Source organism: Kogia breviceps, chromosome 7 (assembly GCF_026419965.1).
Source record: "Kogia breviceps isolate mKogBre1 chromosome 7, mKogBre1 haplotype 1, whole genome shotgun sequence".
NCBI lineage: Eukaryota > Metazoa > Chordata > Mammalia > Artiodactyla > Physeteridae > Kogia > Kogia breviceps.
Window position 1 is genome coordinate 96,620,349 of NC_081316.1, and position 21,375 is coordinate 96,641,723.

At 36.9% G+C, this 21,375-nt stretch overlaps 1 protein-coding gene across 3 annotated transcripts in view; it reads left to right on the plus strand.

Annotated features, from left to right (window-relative positions):
* Nucleotides 1-21,375, plus strand: part of ELMOD1 (ELMO domain containing 1) — a 100,832-nt gene that overhangs the window by 71,963 nt on the left and 7,494 nt on the right. For all 3 annotated transcript variants that reach the window (XM_059070370.2, XM_067038882.1, XM_067038883.1), the window contains 4 exons: nt 8,049-8,182; nt 12,164-12,232; nt 15,697-15,747; nt 16,849-16,982. In XM_059070370.2, coding sequence (XP_058926353.1) covers nt 8,049-8,182; nt 12,164-12,232; nt 15,697-15,747; nt 16,849-16,982 — 388 coding nt within the window. The remainder of the gene's footprint in view (nt 1-8,048; nt 8,183-12,163; nt 12,233-15,696; nt 15,748-16,848; nt 16,983-21,375) is intronic.

Consider the following 21,375-nt stretch of genomic DNA (forward strand, 5'->3'; position numbering starts at 1 on the left):
CCACCCTATCCCGCCCCTCTAGGTGGTCACAAAGCACCGAGCTGATCTCCCTGTGCTATGCAGCTGCTTCCCACTAGATATTGATTTTACATTTGGTAGTGTATATATGTCCATGCCACTCTCTCACTTTGTCCCAGCTTACCCTTCCCTCTCCCTGTACCCCCAAGTCCATTCTCTAGTAAATCTGCATCTTTATTCCCATACTGTCCCTAGGTTCTTCATGACCTTTTTTTGATTCCATATATATATGTTAGGATACAATATTTGTTTTTCGCTTTCTGACTTACTTAATTCTGTATGACAGACTCTAGGTCCATCCACCTCACTACAAATAACTGAATTTCTATTCTTTTTATGGCTGAGTAATATTCCATTGTATATATGTGCCACATCTTCTTTATCCATTCATCTGTCAATGGACACTTAGGTGCTTCCATGCCCTGGCTATTGTAAATAGTGCTGCAATGAACATTGTGATACATGACTTTTTGAATTATGGTTTTCTCAGGGTATATGCCCAGTAGTGGGATTGCTGGGTCATATGGTAGTTCTAGTTTTAGTTTTTGAAGGAACCTCCATACTGTTCTCCATAGTGGCTATATCAATTTATATTCCCACCAACAGTGCAAGAGGGTTCCCTTTTCTCCACACCCTCTCTAGCATTTATTGTTTGTAGATTTTTTGATGATGGCCATTCTGATTGGTATGAGGTGATACCTCATTGTAGTTTTGATTTGCATTTCTCTAATGATTAATGATGTTGAGCATCCTTTCATGTGTTGTTGGCAATCTGTATATCTTCTTTGGAGAAATGTCTATTTAGGTTTTCTGCCCATTTTTGGATTGGGTTGTTTGTTTTTTTGATATTGAGTTGCATGAGCTGCTTGTAAATTTTGGAGATTAATTATTTGTCAGTTGCTTCATTTGCAAATATTTTCTCCCATTCTGAGGGTTGTCTTTTCTTCTTGTTTACATTTTCCTTTGCTGTGCAAAAGCTTTTAAGTTTCATTAGGTTCCATTTGTTTATTTTTGTTTTTATTTCCATTTCTCTAGGAGGTGGGTCAAAAAGGATCTTGCTGTGATTGATGTCATAGAGTGTTCTGCCTATGTTTTCCTCTAAGAGTTTGATAGCTTTATACACCTTACATTTAGGCCTTTAATCCATTTTGAGTTTATTTTTGTGTATGGTGTTATAGAGTGTTCTAATTTCTTTCTTTTACATGTAGCTGTCCAGTTTTCCCAGCACTGTTTATTGAAGAGGGTGTCTTTTCTCTATTTAATATTCTTGCCTCCTTTATCAAAAATAAAGTGACCATATGTTCATGGGTTTATCTCTGGGCTTTCTATCTGTTCCATTGAACAGGATATTTCTGTTTTTGTGCCAGTACTATATTGTCTTGATTACTGTAGCTTTTTAGTATAGTCTGAAGTCAGGGAGCCTGATTCCTCCAGCTCTATTTTCCTTTCTCAAGATTGCTTTGGCTATTTGTGGTCTTTTGTGTTTCCATACAAATTGTGAAATTTTTTGCTCTAGTTCTGTGAAAAATGCCATTGGTACTTCGGTAGCGATTGCACTGAATCTGTAGATTGCTTTGGGTAATATAGTCATTTTCACAGTTGATTCTTCCCATCCCAGAACATGGTATATCTCTCCATCTTTTTGTGTCATCTTTGATTTTTTTCATCAGTGTCTTATACGTTTCTGCATACAGGCATTTGGTCTCCTTAGGTAGGTTTATTCTAGGGATTTTATTCTTTTTGTTGCAATGGTAAATAGGAGTGTTTCCTTAATTTCTCTCTCAGATTTTTCATCATTAGTGTATAGGAATGCAAGAGATTTCTGTGCATTAATTTTGTATTCTGCTACTTTACCAAATTCATTGATTAGCTCTAGTAGTTTTCTGGTAGCATCTTTAGTATTCTCTATGTATATTATCAGTTCATCTGCAAACAGTAACAGCTATACTTCTTCTTTTCTGACTTGGATACCTTTATTTCTTTTTCTTCTCTGATTTCTGTGGCTAAAACTTCCAAAACAATGTTGAATAACAGTGGTGAGAGTGGGCAAACTTGTCTTCTTCCTGATCTTAGTGGAAATGGTTTCAGTTTTTCACTATTGAGGACGATGTTGGCTGTGCGTTAGTCATATATGGCCTTTATTATGTTGAGGTAAGTTCCTACTATGGCTACTTTCTGGAGGGTTTTTATCATAAATGGGTGTTGAATTTTGTCAAAAGCTTTTTCAGGATCTATTGAGAGGATGATATTGTTTTTATTCTTCAATTTGTTAATATGGTGTGTCAAATTGATTGATTTGAAGAATCCTTGCATTCCTGGGATAAACCCCACTTGATCATGGTGTATGATCCTTTCAATGAGCTGTTGGATTTTGTTTGTTAGTATTTTGTTAAGGATTTTTTCATCTGTGTTCATCAGTGATATTGGCCCGTAGTTTTCTTTCTTTGTGACATCTTTTTCTGGTTTTGGTATCAGGGTGATGTTGGCCTCGTAGAATGAGTTTGGGAGTGATCTCCCTCTGCTATATTTTGGAAGAGTTTGAGAAGGATATGTGTTAGCTCTGCTCTAAATGTTTGACACAATTCACCTGTGAAGCCATCTGGTCCTGGGCTTTTGTTTGTTGGAAGATTTTAAATCACAGTTTCAATTTCAGTGATTGTAATTGGTCTGTTTATATTTTCTGTTTCTTCCTGGTTCAGTCTCAGAATGCTGTGCTTTTTAAAGAATTTGTCCATTTCTTCCATGTTGTCCACTTTATTGGCATATAGTTGCTTGTAGTAATCTCTCATGATCCTTTGTATCTCTGCAATGTCAGTTGTTAGTTCTCCTTTTTCATTTCTAGTTCTGTTGATTTGAGTCTTCTCCCTTTTTTCTTGATGAGTCTGGCTAATGGTTTATCAATTTTGTTTATCTTCACAAAGAACCAGCTTTTAGTTTTCTTGACCTTTGCTATTGTTTCCTTCATTTCTTTTTCATTTTTTTCTGATCTGATCTTTGTCATTTCTTTCCTTCAGCTAACTTTGGAGTTTTGTTGTTCTTCTTTCTCTAATTGCTTTAGGTTTAAGGTTAGATTGTTTATTTGAGATGTTTCTTGTTTCTAAAGGTAGGATTGTATTCCTCTAAACTTCCCCCTTAGAACTACTTTTGCTTCTTCCCATAGGTTTTGGGTCATCGTGTTTTCATTGTCATTTGTTTCTAGGTATTTTCTGATTTCCTCTTTGATTTCTTCAGTGATCTCTTGGTTATTAAGTAGTGTATTGTTTAGCCTCCATGTGTTTGTGTTTTTTACAGATTTTTCCTATAGTTGATATCTAGTCTCATAGCGTTGTTGTCAGAAAAGATATTTGATATGACTTCAATTTTCTTAAAATTAGCAAGGCTTGATTTGTGACCCAAGATATGATCTATCCTGGAGAATGTTCCATGAACACTTGAGAGGAAAGTGTATTCTGTTGTTTCTGGATGGAAGGTCCTATAAATATCGATTAAGTCCATCTTGTTTAATGTATCATTTAAAGCTTGTTTTTCCTTATTTATTTTCATTTTGGATGATCTGTCCATTGGTGAAAATAGGGTGTTAGGGCTTCCCTGGTGGCGCAGTGGTTGAGAACTTGCCTGCCGATGCAGGAGACACGGGTTCGTGCCCTGGTCTGGGAAGATCCCACATGCCGCGGAGCAACTAAGCCCGTGAGCCATGGCCGCTGAGCCTGTGCGTCCGGAGCCTGTGCTCTGCAACGGGAGAGGCCACTACAGTGAGAGGCCCGCATACCGCAAAAAAAAAAAAAAAAAAAAAAAAAAAAAAAAAATAGGGTGTTAAAGTCCCCTAGTATGATTGTGTTACTGTCGATTTCCCTTTTTATGGCTGTTAGCATTGGCCTTATATATTGAGGTGTTCCTATGTTGGGTGCATAAATATTTACAATTGTTATATCTTCTTCTTGGATTGATCCCTTGATCATTATGTAGTGTCCTTCTTTGTCTCTTGTAATAGTCTTTGATTTAAAGTCTATTTTGTCTGATATGAAAATTGTTACCCCTGCTTTCTTTTGATTTCCATTTGCATAGAATATCTTTTTCCATCCCCTCACTTTCAGTCTGTAAGTATCCCTAGGTCTGAAGTGGGTCTCTTGTAGACACCAAATATACGGATCTTGTTTTTGTGTCCATTCAGCCAGTCTATGTCTTTTGGTTCGAACATTTAATCCATTTACATTTAAGATAATTATCGATATGTATGTTCATATGACCATTTTCTTAATTGTTTTAGGTGTGTTATTGTAGGTCTTTTCCTTCTGTCATGTTTCTTGCCTAGAGAAGTTCCCTTAGCATTTGTTGTAAAGCTAGTTTTGTGGTGCTGAATTTTCTTAGGCTTTTGCTTGTCTGTAAAGGTTTTAATTTCTCCGTCAAATATGAATGAGATCCTTGCTGGGTAGAGTAATCTTGGTTGTAGGTTTTTCCCTTTCATCACTTTAAATGTGTCCTGCCACTCCCTTCTGGCTAGCAGAGTTTCTGCTGAAAGTTCAGCTGTTAACCTTATGGGGATACCCTTGTATGTTATTTGTTGTTTTCCCTTGCTGCTTTTAAAATTTTTTCGTGGTATTGAATTTTTGACAGTTTGATTAATATGTGTCTTGGCATGTTTCTCCTTGTATTTATCCTGTATGGGACTCTCTGTGCTTCCTGGACTTAATTGACTATTTCCTTCCCCATATTAGGGAAGTTTTCAACTATAATCTCCTCAAATATCTTCTCAGTCCCTTTCTTTTTCTCTTCTTCTTCTGTGACCCCTACAATTCAAATGTTGGTGTGTTTAATGGTGTCCCAGAGATCTCTGAGACTGTCCTCAATTCTTTTCATTCTTTTTTCTTTATTCTGCTCTGCAGTAGTTATTTCCACTATTTCATCTTTCAGGTCACTTATTTGTTCTTCTGCCTCAGTTTTTCTGACATTGATTCCTTGTAGATAATTTTTAATTTCATTTATTGTGTTGTTCATCATTGTTTGTTTGCTCTTTAGTTCTTCTATGTCCTTGTTAAATGTTTCTTGTACTTTCTCCATTCTATTTCCAAGATTTTGGATCATCTTTACTATCATTACTCTGAAATCTTTTTCAGGTAGACTGCCAATTTTCTCTTCATATTTTTGGTCTGGTGTGTTTTTACCTTGCTCCTTCATCTGTTATGTGTTTCTCTGTCTTCTCATTTTGCTTAACTTACTGTGTTTGGGCTCTCCTTTTCACAGGCTGCAGGTTTGTAGTTCCTATTATTTTTGGTGTCTGCCCCCAGTGGCTAAAGTTGGTTCAGTGAGTCGTGTCGGCTTCCTGGTGGAGGGGACTATTGCCTGTGTTCTGGTGGATGAGGCTAGATCTTGTCTTTCTGGTGGGCTGATCCATGTCTGGTGGTGTGTTTTGGGTTGCCTGTGTCCTTATTATGATTTTAGGCAGCCTTTGTGCTAGTGGGTAGGGTTGTGTTCCTGTCTTGCTACTTGTTTGGCATAGGGTGTCCAGCATTGCAGCTTGCTGGTCATTGAGTGGAGCTGGGTCTTGGCATTGAGATGGAGATCTCTGGGAGACTTTTGACATTTGATATTATGTGGAGCTGAGGAGTCTCTGGTGTACCAATGTCCTGAACTCGGCTCTCCCACGTCAGAGGCACAGGGCTGACACCTGGGCGGAGCACCAAGACCCTGTCAGCCTCATGGCTCAGAATGAAGGGGAGGAAAAAAAGAAAAAAAGAAAGGAAAAATAAATAAATAAAATAAAATAAAGTTATTAAAATAAAAAATAATTATTAAAAATAAAAAAATAAAAAGTAATTTAAAAAAAGAAAGAAAGAAGGAAAGAAGTGAGCAACCAAACAAAAAACAAATCCACCAATGATATCAAGTGCTAAAAACTATACTAAAAGAAAGAAGGACAGTCATAACCCTAGGACAAATGGTAAAAGCAAAGCTATACAGACAAAATCACACATAGAAGTATACACATACACACTTACAAAAAGAAAAAAGGTAAAAAATATATATATCGTTGCTCCCAAAGTCCACCACCTCAATTTGGGATGATTCGTTGTCTATTCAGGCATCCCACAGATGCAGGGTACATCAAGTTGATCGTAGAGATTTAATCTGCTGATCCTGAGGCTGCTAAGAGAGATTTCCCTTTCTCTTCTTTGTTCGCACAGCTCCTGGGGTTCAGCTTTGGATTTGGCTCTGCCTTTGTGTGTAGGACACCTGAGGGAGTCTGTTCTTTGCTCAGGCAGGACAGGGTTAAAGTAGCAGCTGATTAGGGGGTTCTGGCTCACTCACGCAGGGGGGGTGGGGGGGAAGGGAGGGGTATGGAATGTGGGGCGAGCCTGCGGTGGCAGAGGCCAGCATAACGTTGCAACCGCCTGAGGTGCACCGTGTGTTCTCCCGGGGAAGTTGTCCCTGGATCATGGGACCCTGGCAGTGGCGGGCTGCACAGGCTCCCGGGAGGGGAGCTGTGGATAGTGACCTGTGCTTGCACACAGGCTTCTTGGTGGCTGCAGCAGCAGCCTTAGCATCTTATGCCCGTCTCTGGGGTCCATGCTTCTAGCCACGGCTCGCACCCGTCTCTGGAGCTCGTTTAGGCGGCACTCTTAATCCCCTCTCCTCACGCACCAGGAAAGAAAGAGGCAAGAAAAAGTCTCTGGCCTCTTCAGCAGTTCCAGGCTTTTTCCCGGACACACTCCTGGCTACCTGTAGCACACTAGCCCCCTTCAGGCTGTGTTCAGACAGCCAAACCCAGTCCTCTCCCTGGGATCTGACCTCAGAAGCTGAAGCCTCAGCTCCCAGCCCCCTGGCCGCCCCGGCGGGTGAGTAGACAAGCCTCTCGGGCTGGTGAGTGCTGGTCGGCACCGATCCTCTGTGCGGGAATCTCTCCACTTTGCCCTCTGCATCCCTGTTGCTGCGCTCTCCTCTGTGGCTCTGAAGCTCCCCCACCCCCACCCCGGCCACACACCATCTCTGCCAGTGAAGGGGCTTCCTAGTGTGTGGAAACTTTTCCACCTTCCCAGCTCCCTCCCACTAGTGCAGGCCCCCCTCCCTATTCTTTTGTCTCTGTTTTTTCTTTTTTCTTTTGCTCTACCCAGGTACGTGGGGAGTTTTGGGCATTTGGGGAGGTCTGAGGTCTTCTGCCAGCATTCAGTAGGTGTTCTGTCGGAGTTGTTCCACATGCAGATGTATTTCTGATGTATTTGTGGGGAGGAAGGTGATCTCCACGTCTTACTCTTCTGCCCTCTTGAAGGTCTCCTTACTGATCTTTCTTTATTCAGCTATATGATGCTTGTTTACTCTCACCCTTGTTATAGATGAGAAATGAAACTCGTCAGTTCACTTTTCTTTTTATTAACAATGCTGCTAAAAGTTTATAAAGTGAGATAATCATCTGAGGATTTGAATAATGCATACCCTCAAATTTTTTCATCTTCTCCCCTTCCCTTTTTTCTCTTAAATATTTTTGAAGACTCCAAAGAACTTTTGTAGAAGATTGTGTGTATGTGTATATATTTATACATACATATATACATATGTATGTGTGTGTGTATACACACACACACACACACACACACACACACACACACACACACACACACACACTTCTGTTTGGGAGCTAAAACAGAAAGATTAAAAACACCAAAGTATACAAATGTGCATTCCATTGCCTTCAGAGCAATGAGATCATCACATGTCATTCAGCCTCTGGAAAATTCCACTGTATTCTTATGAGATGAGAGTGAAAGACAAGTAACCTCTTAGTTTTATTATGAAATAGTTTTTACCTCCCAGGCTCTCAGAAAAGGTCTTAGGGTCCCTCCTAGGAGTCTTTTGATCATACTTTGAGAGCTGCTGTCATAGATAATTGAAAAATGATCAAATCTTCAATTGTAATGTACTTGCATATATTCAGATTTCCAAGTTCCTCCTAACAATGTAGTTTACTAAATTTCAGTCAATAAGAAAGAGTATTATATGTATGTATGTCAACAGGCTAATTTTTTTCTTTTCTTCAGTTATGGAAATTCTTGAAGCCCAATTCTCCTCTGGAATCCCGGATTTCTAAGCAGTGGTGTGAAATTGGTTTCCAAGGTGATGATCCTAAAACAGATTTTCGAGGAATGGGACTTTTGGGACTGTACAATTTGCAGTAAGTAAAATGAAGAATGGTTGAGTTTTAAAGTGATGTTCTGGTCTCCTCGTACTGAAATGTCAAAGTTGATTTATTATTCCCAAAAGCCATTTCCCAGGAGACTCCAGGAAAACATTCAAGTCCTCTGACTTGAACTCAGGTTCAAAAAATTTAAAAAGCTACTACCATCTTCTTTTTATCTGGCAAACTTCATGGATTCTTTTAAACAAATCTCAAATTTATTTTTTATTATGAAAAATTTCAATTATATTCAAAAACAGAGGAACGATTATAAAGAACCCCCTTTACATTGATCACCCAGATTCAGTAACAATTGAGATTTTGGAATACTTGCAACACTTGTTTTTTTGGTACAAGTGTGTTAATGAAAATCCTATACTGTTTGTTGTTTCACCCTAATATTTCAATATATAGCTCTAAAAGACATCAATATTACCTTACATTAACCCCAATGACATTATTACACCTAATAAAATTAACAATGATTACTTGGTATCATCTATATCCTGACCATATTCAAATTACCCAGTTCTCTCAAATATGTCTTGTTACAGCTGGTTTGATCTGATCCAGTTCCATGTAAGATCTATGCATTGCACTTAGTGATTGTATCTCTCTCGTCTTTTTTTTTTGTCATCTTATTTTTCTTTAATTAATTTTTATTGGAGTATAGTTGCTTTACAATGCTCTGTTACTTTCTGTTGTACAGCAAAGTGAATCAGCTATACGTAAACATATATACCCTAATTTTTGGATTTCCTTCCCATTAGGTTACCACAGAGCATAGAGTAGAGTTCCCTGAGCTATACAGTAGGTTCTCGTTAGTTATCTATTTTAAACATAGTATCAATAGTGTATATATGTCAATCCCAATCTCCCAATTCACCCCCCACCTTGCCCTCTTGGTAGACATACATTTGTTCTCTACCTCTGAGTCTCTATTTCTACTTTGCTCTCTGGTCCTTTTTAATTAAATCAGTCTCTCCTGCTCCATCCTCTCCTTTTGCCCCTCCATGATGTCATTAATTCATGCAAGATTCTATGTCAGCGGGCTTCCCTGGTGGTGCAGTGGTTGAGAGTCTGCCTGCCAGTGCAGGGGACACGGGTTCGAGCCCTGGTCTGGGAGGATCCCACATGCCACGGAGCAACTGGACCCGTGAACCACAACTACTGAGCCTGCGCGTCTGGAGCCTGTGCTCCACAACAAGAGAGGCCGCGATAGTGAGAGGCCCGTGCACCACGATGAAGAGTGGCCCCCACTTGCCGCAACTAGAGAAAGCCCTCGCGCATAAACGAAGACCCAACACAACCAAAAATAAATATAAAAATAAATAAATAATTTTTTAAAAAAAAGATTCTAGGTCAACTGTCCTATAAAATATCCCACAATCTGTATTTGTCTGTTTGCATTTGTACCCATCCCCGGTATGCCCTGAAAACCAGAGTTACTCGGAAAGGCTTGAATAGGTTCATGTTGACATCTTGGTGGGAGGCCTGCAGCATCCCCACTCTCAGTCTTAAGCTGAGATGGATCAGAGGAATCACAGCCTGATGGCTCCATTTTAAAGTCCCCACCAGCCCTTTATCTAACCATTTCCTCCAGTTATCTTCACTGAACCAATTAATTATGCAACGAGTGCTTTTCTAATTCTGTTATTCTTCCCACAGTTGTTGCCTAAAATTCTGTAAAGACATTTTCCTTTATTAAATACGGTTATTTGGTTTCTCTAAAATAGAGGCAGGGGGCTTCCTTGGTGGCGCAGTGGTTAAGAATCTGCCTGCCAATGCAGGGGACACAGGTTCGAGCTCTGGTCCAGGGAGATCCCACATACTACAGAGCAACTAAGCCCGTGCACCACAATTATTGAGCCTGTGCTCGAGGGCCCGTGAGCCACAGCTACTGAGCCCGCATGCCACAACTACTGAAGCCCGCATGCCTAGAGCCCATGCTCCGGAACAAGAGAAGCCACTGCAATGAGAAGTCCGTGCACTGCAACGAAGAGTAGCCCCCCACTCACCGCCAACTAGAGAAAGCCCACACACAGCAACGAAGGCAAAATACAGCCAAAAAAAAATTTTTGTTTTAATAAATAAAATAAATAAATTAAAATACAGGCAGGACAGCCGCTCAAGTAAATAAGTTGCCAATTTTCAGAGTGAGGAATTGGTGCCCTAGTCCCCTTGTTAGTGATCAAACGTTTTTGGGGGGGCTTTATATTTTTAAATTATCACTTTAACTCCTGGTTTTTGTATGTTTATGTGATTTAATAATTGTGCTCATTATTTTTTTCATGCTTAAATTGGGTCATTTGTAGCCATTATTTTTCAAGAAAAATGGAGTCCTTCTAGGTTGGTTCTTGTGTCATTTGACACTACCCTACTAGTGAGGATAGTGATATATTTTTAAAAGAAAAAATGACATTTTTAATGGCACCCATTTCCCCCTAAGATCTTTTATTTTAAATTTAGGAAGTTTAATAATCACCCATGCTTTTTTTTTAAGATGGTAAAATTTTTATACAATTTTTAAAGATTACACTCCATTTACAGTTATTACAAAATATTAGCTATATTCCCCATGTTGTACAATACATTCTTGTAGCCTATCTTATACCTATAGTTTGTACCTTGCACTCCCCCACTCCTATTTTTTCCCTCCTCCCCCTCCCCACTGGTAAATGTTTTAAATGTTACACTATTATGTAATGTGAATAAATAAAAAAGTAAATTTTGATGACAAAGGTGGTGTTACAAATAAGTGGGTAAAGGATGAGCTTTTAAATAAGTAGAGCTGGGGCAACTGGCCTTCCATTTGAAAATTAAATTAAATTAAATCTCTACCTTGCCTCAGTTTACAAATTGAATGTCAAAAACAAATATTTACAACTTTTATGAGAAAATCTTTAAGATATGTGAGTAAGGAGGGATCTCTTAAAGATAAAAACCTAAAAAGCACAAACTGTAAAAGAAAAATCAATAAATTTCACATATTAAAATCAAAACCTTCTATAAGCCACCATTAATAAAATGAAAAGAAAGCCAAGACTGACACTCACATAATTGATAAAGGATCCATATCTAGTATATTATTATCTGTAGGCTTATTTATTTGAGGACATTTTTAGATATACTGGACCAAGAAATGTGAACAGAAACCTAATTCTAATATAAACCTATTCTATAAACCTAAATGACCAACAAAAGTATGAAGAGACTCAATTTCATTAATAATCATGGACATGTTTACTAAGTTTGCTGACTAGCTTTGAACTTTTCTGAGAGAAAATTTAAGAGGTTGTTTTATCCTTTAGATATATACAGAAAATACACATCAAATTAAATAATACATGCTATATGTAGTTGTATTTTATAATTGTCTTTATAAAGTATTTTTTATGATATATTTTTGAGAGTATGTAAGCTTTTTGTATGTGGGAAGGGAAACTTCATTTCCCCTTTCTTCCCAGAACAGAATTTTTTTAACATCTGTAAGCTCCATAAGATATTTTCATCCAGAATTCTAACACCCTGTGAATATTCTCCAAGAAAATACATTTGAACTTTTATCACCTCCTATAGTCTCATCCTTTATCTGCCCTTTGGCTGTCACAACCTCTTACCATGTCCCTTCATCCAGGCTTTTTCTGCCTTCTGAGGGGCCTCATCCTGCCTTCCTAATAAGAATCTATAACCCTCATTAATAAGAATATCTTTGGTTCGCTAGGGAATGATAAAGTTCATAATTAAATTTTCAAACCTACTAGAATCATTCCTAAATCTTTGTAGGTTTTACCCTATTATACTGTCATTATATTTGGAAAATTCTATTATGAAAAGCTGTTCATTCTCTGGAGGAGCTGACACAGGTTGTATGCTTATGCTGGTGTCCATCTCTGAATCCAAAATGGCCTCAAATTTGATTGAAATGAATGTATTCAAAAGGTATGGAGTTATGGTTTTCTCTCCCTCCAACTGCAGGTATTTTGCAGAAAGGGATGCTGCAGCAGCTCAGCAGGTTCTATCTGATTCTCTTCATCCAAAATGCAGGTAATTGTTGAAAATGAAATGTGTATTAGGCTTTGTGGATTAGGTAGAATTAATTTCGTCTCCTATATGGCTCTATTGATGAGATTCTCAAGAGAGTCAACCCACCAGAAGTGAGGCTTAACGTTCTTTCAAACAAGCCCTTTTGACAAATGCTGAATAGGAAGGTTATAATGTCAGGTACTTGTTACAGGATTTAGGATGTAAAGTGGTACTGTTCAAGTGAGATGTGTACTTGAGGGGTTGATAACATCTCTGGTGTCTAGGAAGATTGAGGAGGTGGGCATAGAAGAAGGAGAAAGCAGAGTAAGGAAGAAAGAGTTCAGAGACAAGGGACCACAGTGGGGGAATAGAGGGAAGAATGGAAGTCTTGAAGTCAGGGATCAAGTTACAAAGTCTAAAATTGCTGAGGCTCTTTTTTTTCTTCTTAATAAAATTCTAGATTCTAAATTGTTTGCATTTTCATTTACCTTTCTAAATTTTTGTCTTTAACTGATTACATTAGGGATATCACTAAAGAGGAAATAAGGTATTTCTTTGCTTTTGTTTTTTCTTGCTTTTATGTTATTTTAGAGTAAGTATGGGTATGAATTTTTAAAGTAATATAAATTCATGAAAAATTTTCAAAAAGCAAACATTTCCCAACTTTTTATGTAATATAATTCATTACATTGGGCTGTGTTTTGATGAAGGGAAAACCAGATTAGACTGACCTGATAGAAAATGTCAAAGAGCCTTTCTACAGCCATGTCTGTTGGAGAAACATTTTGAAACTTCACCTAAAGGCTGAACATATTACCACACATTTCTGCCCCCATCCACTCCAAGAGAGGGACATTTCATCTGAGAATTTTGCTGCACAGAGCAAATCTCTTCTTCTATTAATGTATTTCTAATTGTAATACTATAAAAAGTGTATACATGCTTTAGTTACTCTTATTATAGTTCTTCTATTTTGTACTCATAGTTTTGTATCACTTTTTTCTCCTCAGCATGACAGGTTATCTTGTTAGTGTTCATGTTTGCTAAATAAGTACCAAATTTTATCATACCACTCTCAAAATCTATAAACATGTTGACTCTGTGGCTCCCCTCCCATCTTACTATTATACTTACTCTAGCTTCAATTGGCTAAGATTCATTAAATTATCCATACTTCCAAAATTTATAATTATAATATTTTTATAAGTTTAAAGTTTCATTTTATTTACTTTGAGAAAAGCACTAAAATCATAACTTTCTTTATATATCACATGGTTAAAATCAAACTGTTTTAATTTTTTAACTATATTGTCTGAATTACATGTTTCTGTAATGTAGAGACTCTGAAACCTCTCTGATTAAAATTGGCTGGGGAGTCTGTGTGCACTGACATTCCTTGGAGAAGCATCAATTAAAAGACATGAATCCTCCATGGTCCTTGGGAAGTGACAATAAGCTTAAAATATTTTTTTTTATTAACCATTGAAGAGGCATTGATTTTGTCTATGAGCCATTCTCAAAGAAAGGCTTTATAATTTTATATCCTGTGTTGGCCACTAGGGAGGAATTATTTGAGGGTGTGATTATTCTTATTTAAGAAGAGACTAGTATTTGTGTGTGTGTGTGTGTGTGTGTGTGTGTGTGTGTGTGTGTGTATGTGTGTGTCTGTGTGGGCACGCACACACTTTGTCCCTCAAGCTACAATAAAATTGACTAGATGAAGTTCAAGTATTAATCACTTCAAATTGATGGTAAATGTCATTGAATACAAATCAGAATGTTTTGAAAACGCTACTCTCCTTCACAAATGTCTGAAAGAAATATATATTAACCCATAGTAATATCAACATAGGTTCTTTCAGGCCCTGAATATTTCAGGTGTTGAATAAGGAGAAGCCATAAAATACTAAGGAAAGTTCTTTCCTGTCTACCCTTCAGCAAGCATTATACGTTATTGCTCTTGTGAAGATCAATCTATTGAATTCTGAAGTAACTTGAGAGATAAAAGTAGGTTCAAGTTTAAGAGAAGAATTCTGGTGGTTTGTATTTTTGTTTGTTTTTTGTGTGTGTGTTTCCTGAAGAGAGGAATTCCTTCTGTTTGGGCCAGGATATCCTATAAGTAATCAAATGAGTGGAGGTCATTTGTCCTTTTCTTATATTTCCAATGCAGATAGATTTAATTTAACAAAAATACAGAGATACTATGTATTTACAAAGCTTTGTTGAAGAGAAAATAGGTGCTTATAAATTTGTTTATATAAAATTTCTTAAATTTCACACCTAACTCATTTTAGTTTGGATATGAGTCTTTTAAGGTAAAAATCTCCTGATGCCTCTTTGGCTGACTTGTTGGTTTGTTAATTGGCAGTTACACTTTAAAAAGAAGTGGCTTATTTTAACATGAATTAAAGACAGTTACTTTGAATTAGAGCCAATCATTTACAGAGTAGAAAGTAAGTATAGCAAAATAACAGTTTTGCATCATGTTTTTGTGGGCCTGTGCTGTGTGTGTTACATATGTGTCTTTTAACGTAGTGTTTGCATTGTTTTATAAAGAACTCTCCTTTCTCCTACTTAGATGGAAGCTAAATGTTCATAATAACTCTAGTTTTAAATTTTTATTTAATTCCAAGGCTAACTACAATTTTTAGTGTAGAACACTGAATGAAAGTTCACATTGGCAACAAAGGAGAGTGCAACATGGTTCCTGCCTACAAGATATTGACAGTATGGAAGTGGGTGAGAATAGGGGAAATAAGAAAGTACACAAAGTAATAGAATGCAAGTCAGTATTTTCAGAATGCTTTTATTATAGAACCCTTTCTTCAGTCTTATTCAGAAACTCAAATTATAAAAATGGATTAAAATGGAGCTACTATGATTTAGCTGTCTTAGCTTAGCCAGAGGAAATGCCACAGCACTTGTTGGAGCAGAATTTTTAAAACCTATAAGTTCCTCCTTCCCTTCTTCCCTCCCTCCCTCTCTCCCTTTTATTCTTTCCTTCTTTCTTTTTTTCACTAACTCAATTATTTATCAGTAAACATTTATTTGGCATCTGCTGTGTGCCAGACATCACAAATAAGGCTGAGTAGGATAATTGCCATGAGGGAAAACCAAACGAAATACAGTGGGGAATCATGACTGAGGTAGCATCTTGATAGAGGAGGAAGTATTATTTGATAATTAATGGTAATTATATTAATGATAATATAAAAGAGTATGTTTGGACTTTAGGTCTGTCTCTCACTGCTGTACTATAGTGAATAAGGGATAAGTAGCATGGCTTTAAATAATTCCATTTCTGAGCTCCATATAAATTATATTGTGGCTTTTTAGTTAATAACATTTAAATTGATTAGTGTTTGATAACTGAGTTACAGACATCCCCACATCTAGTCAACAGTTTTAACAAAAACATTAAAAGAGAACAGGTATCAATTAGAGAAGTCTTATTTATTTATTTACTCATTCATTCATTTATTCAGCAAATTCAGCAAAGCAGAATGGGAGAAGAAAAGGATGGATAAAGCAATTGGGTGAGTGTGGGACTTCATATATAAAGGTTGTCAAAAGAGCACTGCAAAAAATGACAAGGATGAAAATACACTTGTCCTGATGGAAATACATAATTCAGTTGAATTTTGGAAAGGACCTGTTTATATATTTTTGTATTTACTTGTATGATTATATGATACTACTTTGCCTGTGACCAAGTGATGAAGTTTAGAAAGTTATAACTGTATGGAAATGATTTTCAAAAAATCATAATTTGGAATTGTATTTGCTAGTCTTCTTTTAAGGAGTTCTATCAAGTATTAGGCTATTAGTTAAAAGTTTACTTTAGAAGGTCTTTTTTTATAATGGCCCATTTCATCCAAAAATATTTCTGAGCCGAGAACTCCTTTTTTTTTTTTATGTGCTGGATTTATAATACCAGAGAGGAGATAAGAACTCAGTTTCACTTAATTTTAGATAGACATGTAGAAAATGGACTAGAAAATATACCCTGAGTGTTAAGATACTAGTTAAATTTTTCTTCATTTTAAAGGTAATATAAGATTTATTATAGAAAATTTCAAAAATATAGGAAAGTAAACAAAAAAATCACCCTAATCATATTACTCTAATATACCCATATTAATATTTTGTGGCATTTCACTCTAGTTTTTCTGCACATTTGTGTGCATAATAAAACTTGGCTTCTTCTATACATAATGTTTTATATCCTGCTTAAATAATCTTTACGAGTATGGTTTTTACTAGTTGTAATATGCTATATGAGATTGCCATAATTTATTTCACCAATCATCTTCTTTAGGATATATGAATAGTTTGCATGTCTTTGCCATATAAATAATGTTGTAATGACTATCACTGCATATAAAGCTTTGCCATTTTCTGTTTTTTTCTCTCATATATTTGGAAATGGCATTACCAAGTCAAAGCATACGAACTCTCAATTCTCTTGGCATACATTATTAAAATTTTCTGGTAATTTATAAGATTCAGGGTTTTGATAAGTTGGGGAGAGAAGGGAAATCTGACACTCTGATAATAGCAATTTAAATATCAAATTATTCTTTGAAATGCTTACTTCTCATATGTGATATACAGTTGGTGTGGCTTGCACTTTACAGGTACTCGTTTGCAATTGTGGGCATCAATATAACTGATCTGGCATATAATCTACTGGTGAGTGGAGCTCTAAAAACTCATTTCTACAACATCGCTCCAGAAGCTCCAACATTATCTCACTTCCAGCAAACATTCTGTAAGTGTCCTGTTGCTTAAATATTGATATAGGTTTCTATAGAACACTCTAGACAAGGGTTGAAGCTGAGGATCTTTGTGATTTGGCTGCATTGGAGCCTTTGAACTGCCTCCTTTTTTGGTTTTGATTTGGTTTTGATTTTGTTTTCTCATTCACAACCTACACATATTTTCAGGCATCATGAATCTTTCCTCATTCCCAGCTCTTGCCTAATAAATATTAAATGTATCAACTTCCCATCTGACTTAAAGACATCAGAGATGTCTTTCTTCCTCTGATCCAGCATGTCATAACACTTAAGAGTGCAGGCTCTGAAGACAGCCTGAGTTGACTCCCAGATCTACGTTAACTACCATCTCTAAACCTCAGCTATCTCATCTATAAAATGAGTCCTTTCCTCATAGAGCTACTATGGAGGTAAAATGAGATGAGGATAAAAAGGTTTTTTATTAGCTTGTCCCATAGTTAGTGCTCAGTGAACATTAGAAAGAGAAGGTGGTGGTTTAATGGGTGATATATATGGTGGTAGAGTTGTCATTGGTATTACTTTTACTGCTACCACTACTAGTGCTACAGAGGGTAGTGTTTGCAGCCCTTTCTAAGTGTAGGTGCTAGTAGAGGGAAGTACTGTTGACCCTGAACCAGAGCCTTATGTTGTCCTTGCCTGAGGGGTACCCTTTGGGGTTGCAGTTGTGCTGAGGTACATTATGGTGCTGTGTCATTATGATCCTTGCTGGCCAGACATAAACTGGTTTGGAGGAACATAGAACGATAGTCTACCAAGCCTTCAAGCAATCTAAGCAATTTAAAGGAGAAATGTCTTTTAAACCATTTAAACCATGCTTACTGCACTGAGGGCCTCGTTCCTGAGCTTTCTTAGCAGGAAAATTTCAAAATTCTTCTTATGTTTCTTTCAGCCTTTTTTCTGCTGTTATGCTGCTAAACAGGTCTGCCACTCTTTCTAAGTATTGTTAAGACAAATCATTCCACCCCAAATCTACCACAGGAGAGTGTTGTTCCCCAGTTCAATTTTAAAATATGATAAAGTCACAAGTTAATAGCCATTTACTTTATCTAAATTCCTAAATTAATAGTGATTATGTTATCTAGGATTCTGTCTTCTTTTACATCTGCTTATGCAGGACTTCCAGTTAAAGATGACATAATTAGTGTATGCATTATGCTCCCTTCTGAAATTCCACTAAAGTTAATAGAAAGGGATTTTCCTGAGAAAGCATAAACCCACAAGGATAAAAATCAGAAACAAAGCAAGAAAATCTCATTTTAAAAGCTGGAAAACAGATTAAGTGGTAAATGTTTTAGTAACCTTGAGAGAGCAAATCCCTAACGGGTGGCATGGTAAGGTAAGAAGCAACCTGATTTATTCCACAGGACTCCCCAAAAGGTTCAAGAATTGGCAGCATTAGATATCTCAGAAATGAGGGTTAACATAATAAGACCAAAAATAGCAAGATTGCTTGAAAATACATTAAGAAGCTCTTAGTGGCTTAAATCCCCTTTCCCAGGAGACAGCTTCTGTCCTTCCCCCTCCTCAGCAGAGGCTGGTATATTTTACAGGGAGAGAAAAATAAAGGGTCTCTGGTCTGATGAGAACCAGGTACAGCTGATGGCAAACCATACTGAAAGTGATGATGAAGACTGAGACCCAGACTCCTTCTCCTACCCAATTCCTATCACTTTGGCAAGAGACTGACAAGGCCCTTCTCTGAAATCTGAACATCCCAAGAGAAAATAGCTGAAGATGCTGACCTCTGGGTCTCCCCAGTGAAGCAGCCCAGTTATATCACTCTACAGTCATGCTCACCATCAACAAACCCTACCTATATGCTCAGAGCTTCCAATCAGTTTTTAATCCAGTTGCTTTTTATTTAGTAAAAAATATTTACAGGTAGCCAAGTATTACCAGATGTTTGAGTGTGATGGTTAAAAACATGTCCTCAAATTCTTTGATACTCCTCCTATTAAAAGGTAGGTTTTTTTGTTCCTCTCACCCAGCCCAACTGGGCTGACCAGTTGGTTGACCAAGAGAATAAGCAGATTTGACACTATGTGACTTTTAGGGCTACATTAGAAAAGTCTTTCATCTGTGGATAAAAAAGATGTGGTACATGTATGCAATGAAACACTACTCAGCCATAAAAAAGAATGAAATAATGCCATTTGCAGCAGCATGGATGCAACTAGAGATTATCATACTAAGTGAAGTCAGAAAGACAAAGACAAATACCATATGATATCACTTATATGTGGAATCTAAAATATGACACAAATGAACCTACTTATGAAACAGAAACAAACTCATGGACATAGAGAACATACTTGCGGTTGCCAAGGAAGAATGGGTTGGGGGAGGAATGGAGTGGGAGGTTGGGGTTAACAGATGTTAGCTATTATATATAGAATGGTAAACAACAAGATCCTACTGTATAGCATGGGGAACTATATTCAATATCCTATGATAAACCGTAATGGAAAAGAATATTAATAAAAGAATGTATATGTATGTATAAATGAATCACTTTGCTGTACAGCAGAAATTAACACATTGTAAAACAATTATACATCAATTAAAAAAAATTTTTTAAAGAAAAGGCTTTGATCTGGAGATCAGGGATTGAGCTGCCTTTGGAAGCATGAGCCACCATGTAAGGTATCTGATTCCTCTGTGTTGTGAAAAACTCCAGGACGTACAGAGCAATCATATGTAGGTAATCTGACTGATAGCCCCAGATGAGATCCCAGCTGATAGTGTCTACCACTAGACTTGTGAGTGAAGATGCCTCTAAATGATTCCTGCCACCAGCTGTCAAGTCACCCCAACCTTCAGATCTTCCTAGTTGAGATTCCAGGCATTGTGGATCCGTCCCTCCTCTACCCTTTCTGAATTCCAAACACACTGAACTCATGAGAATATTAAAATGGTTTTTTTTAAGCCACTGAATTTTGGAATAATTTCTTAAGTAACCCTTGATAACAAGAACAGTAAGGAAAGCCTCAAACATGAAAGAGAGTCTAAAACAGGCAGAAATAAAGCCACTATTAAGAAACAGAAACCATGCAGAGAGAAGAAAACTTCAAAAATACGTATCATTAATATCCCCAAGAGATAAGAGAAAAAATTGCTACTATGAAACAAGAACAAGGTGCCATAGAAAGAGCATTCAGAGAATAAAAGAGTGTTCTTAGAAATTAAAAATCAAATAACAGAAATGAAATCTCCAAGGATTAGAAGTTAAAGCTGAAAACTTCCAGAAAGTAGAACAGAAAGTATAGAGGAAAAATAGAAAATAAAGGTTGAGAAATTAAAGGACCATTCTTGAAAGTCTTATGAAATGAGTGCCAGAAAAAAGAACAGTGAAAGTAAGGGGAGGGAATCAAACAAATAAATCAAGAAAAATTTTCAGAACTGAAGGATGACTTTTCATATTTAAACTAGTAAACACCAGGATAATAGATTAAAATGGATTTACACTCAGGTCCATATCATTGTGAAATTTTAATACATAGGAAAGAGATGATTCTAAAAATTTCCAAATCTGTCACATAAAGAATTAGGAGTGAAGATGACATTGGATTTCTCAACAGCAACACTGTATTCTAGAAGAGATTGGAATAATGTCTTCAAAAATTTAAGCAAATATTATTTAATATCTAAGGGAATATGATTTCCAATTTTGAATTCTATACCCAGTCCAACTTACCAATTAAGTGTGGAGTAGAATAAACACATTTTTTTGAGTGCAAGGTCTTAAACATTTTACCTTCTGGTACCTTTATAAAGGAAGCTCCTGAAGGATATTTTCCCATAAAATAAGAGAGTAATCCTAAGAGGAATAAGTGAGGTACAGAAAGCAGGAAATCTATCAGAGAAAAAAGAGAAGAGAAGAGAAGAGAAGAGAAGAGAAGAGAAGAGGGGAAGGGAGGGGAGGGCAGGGGAGAGGATAGGAGAGGAAAGAGAAGAGAATCTTCAAGTTGAGGGAAGTCAAAAAATCAAGCAATGGAAAATATGTTATTTAGAGCTATGGAGGTGAATAATCAAAGAATCAGCTGGAAGAGTTGAAGTGCTGCTTTAAGGAAGCAGGAATTAGGACATGAAGTGTTGCTGGGTTTTCGTTTGCTCTTTGTAACAAGACTTATTAAACTATTTGACTCTATGCATAATTTGATGCTCAATATAACTAATTATTAGAGAAATACAAATCAAACTACAATGAGGTATCACCTCACTCTGGTCAGAATGGCCATCATCAAAAACTCTACAAATAATAAATGTTGGAGAGGGTGTGAAGAAAAGAGAACCCTCCTACACTGCTGGTGGAAATGTAAGTTGGTACAGCCACTGTGGAGAACAGTACGGAGGTTGCTTAAGAAA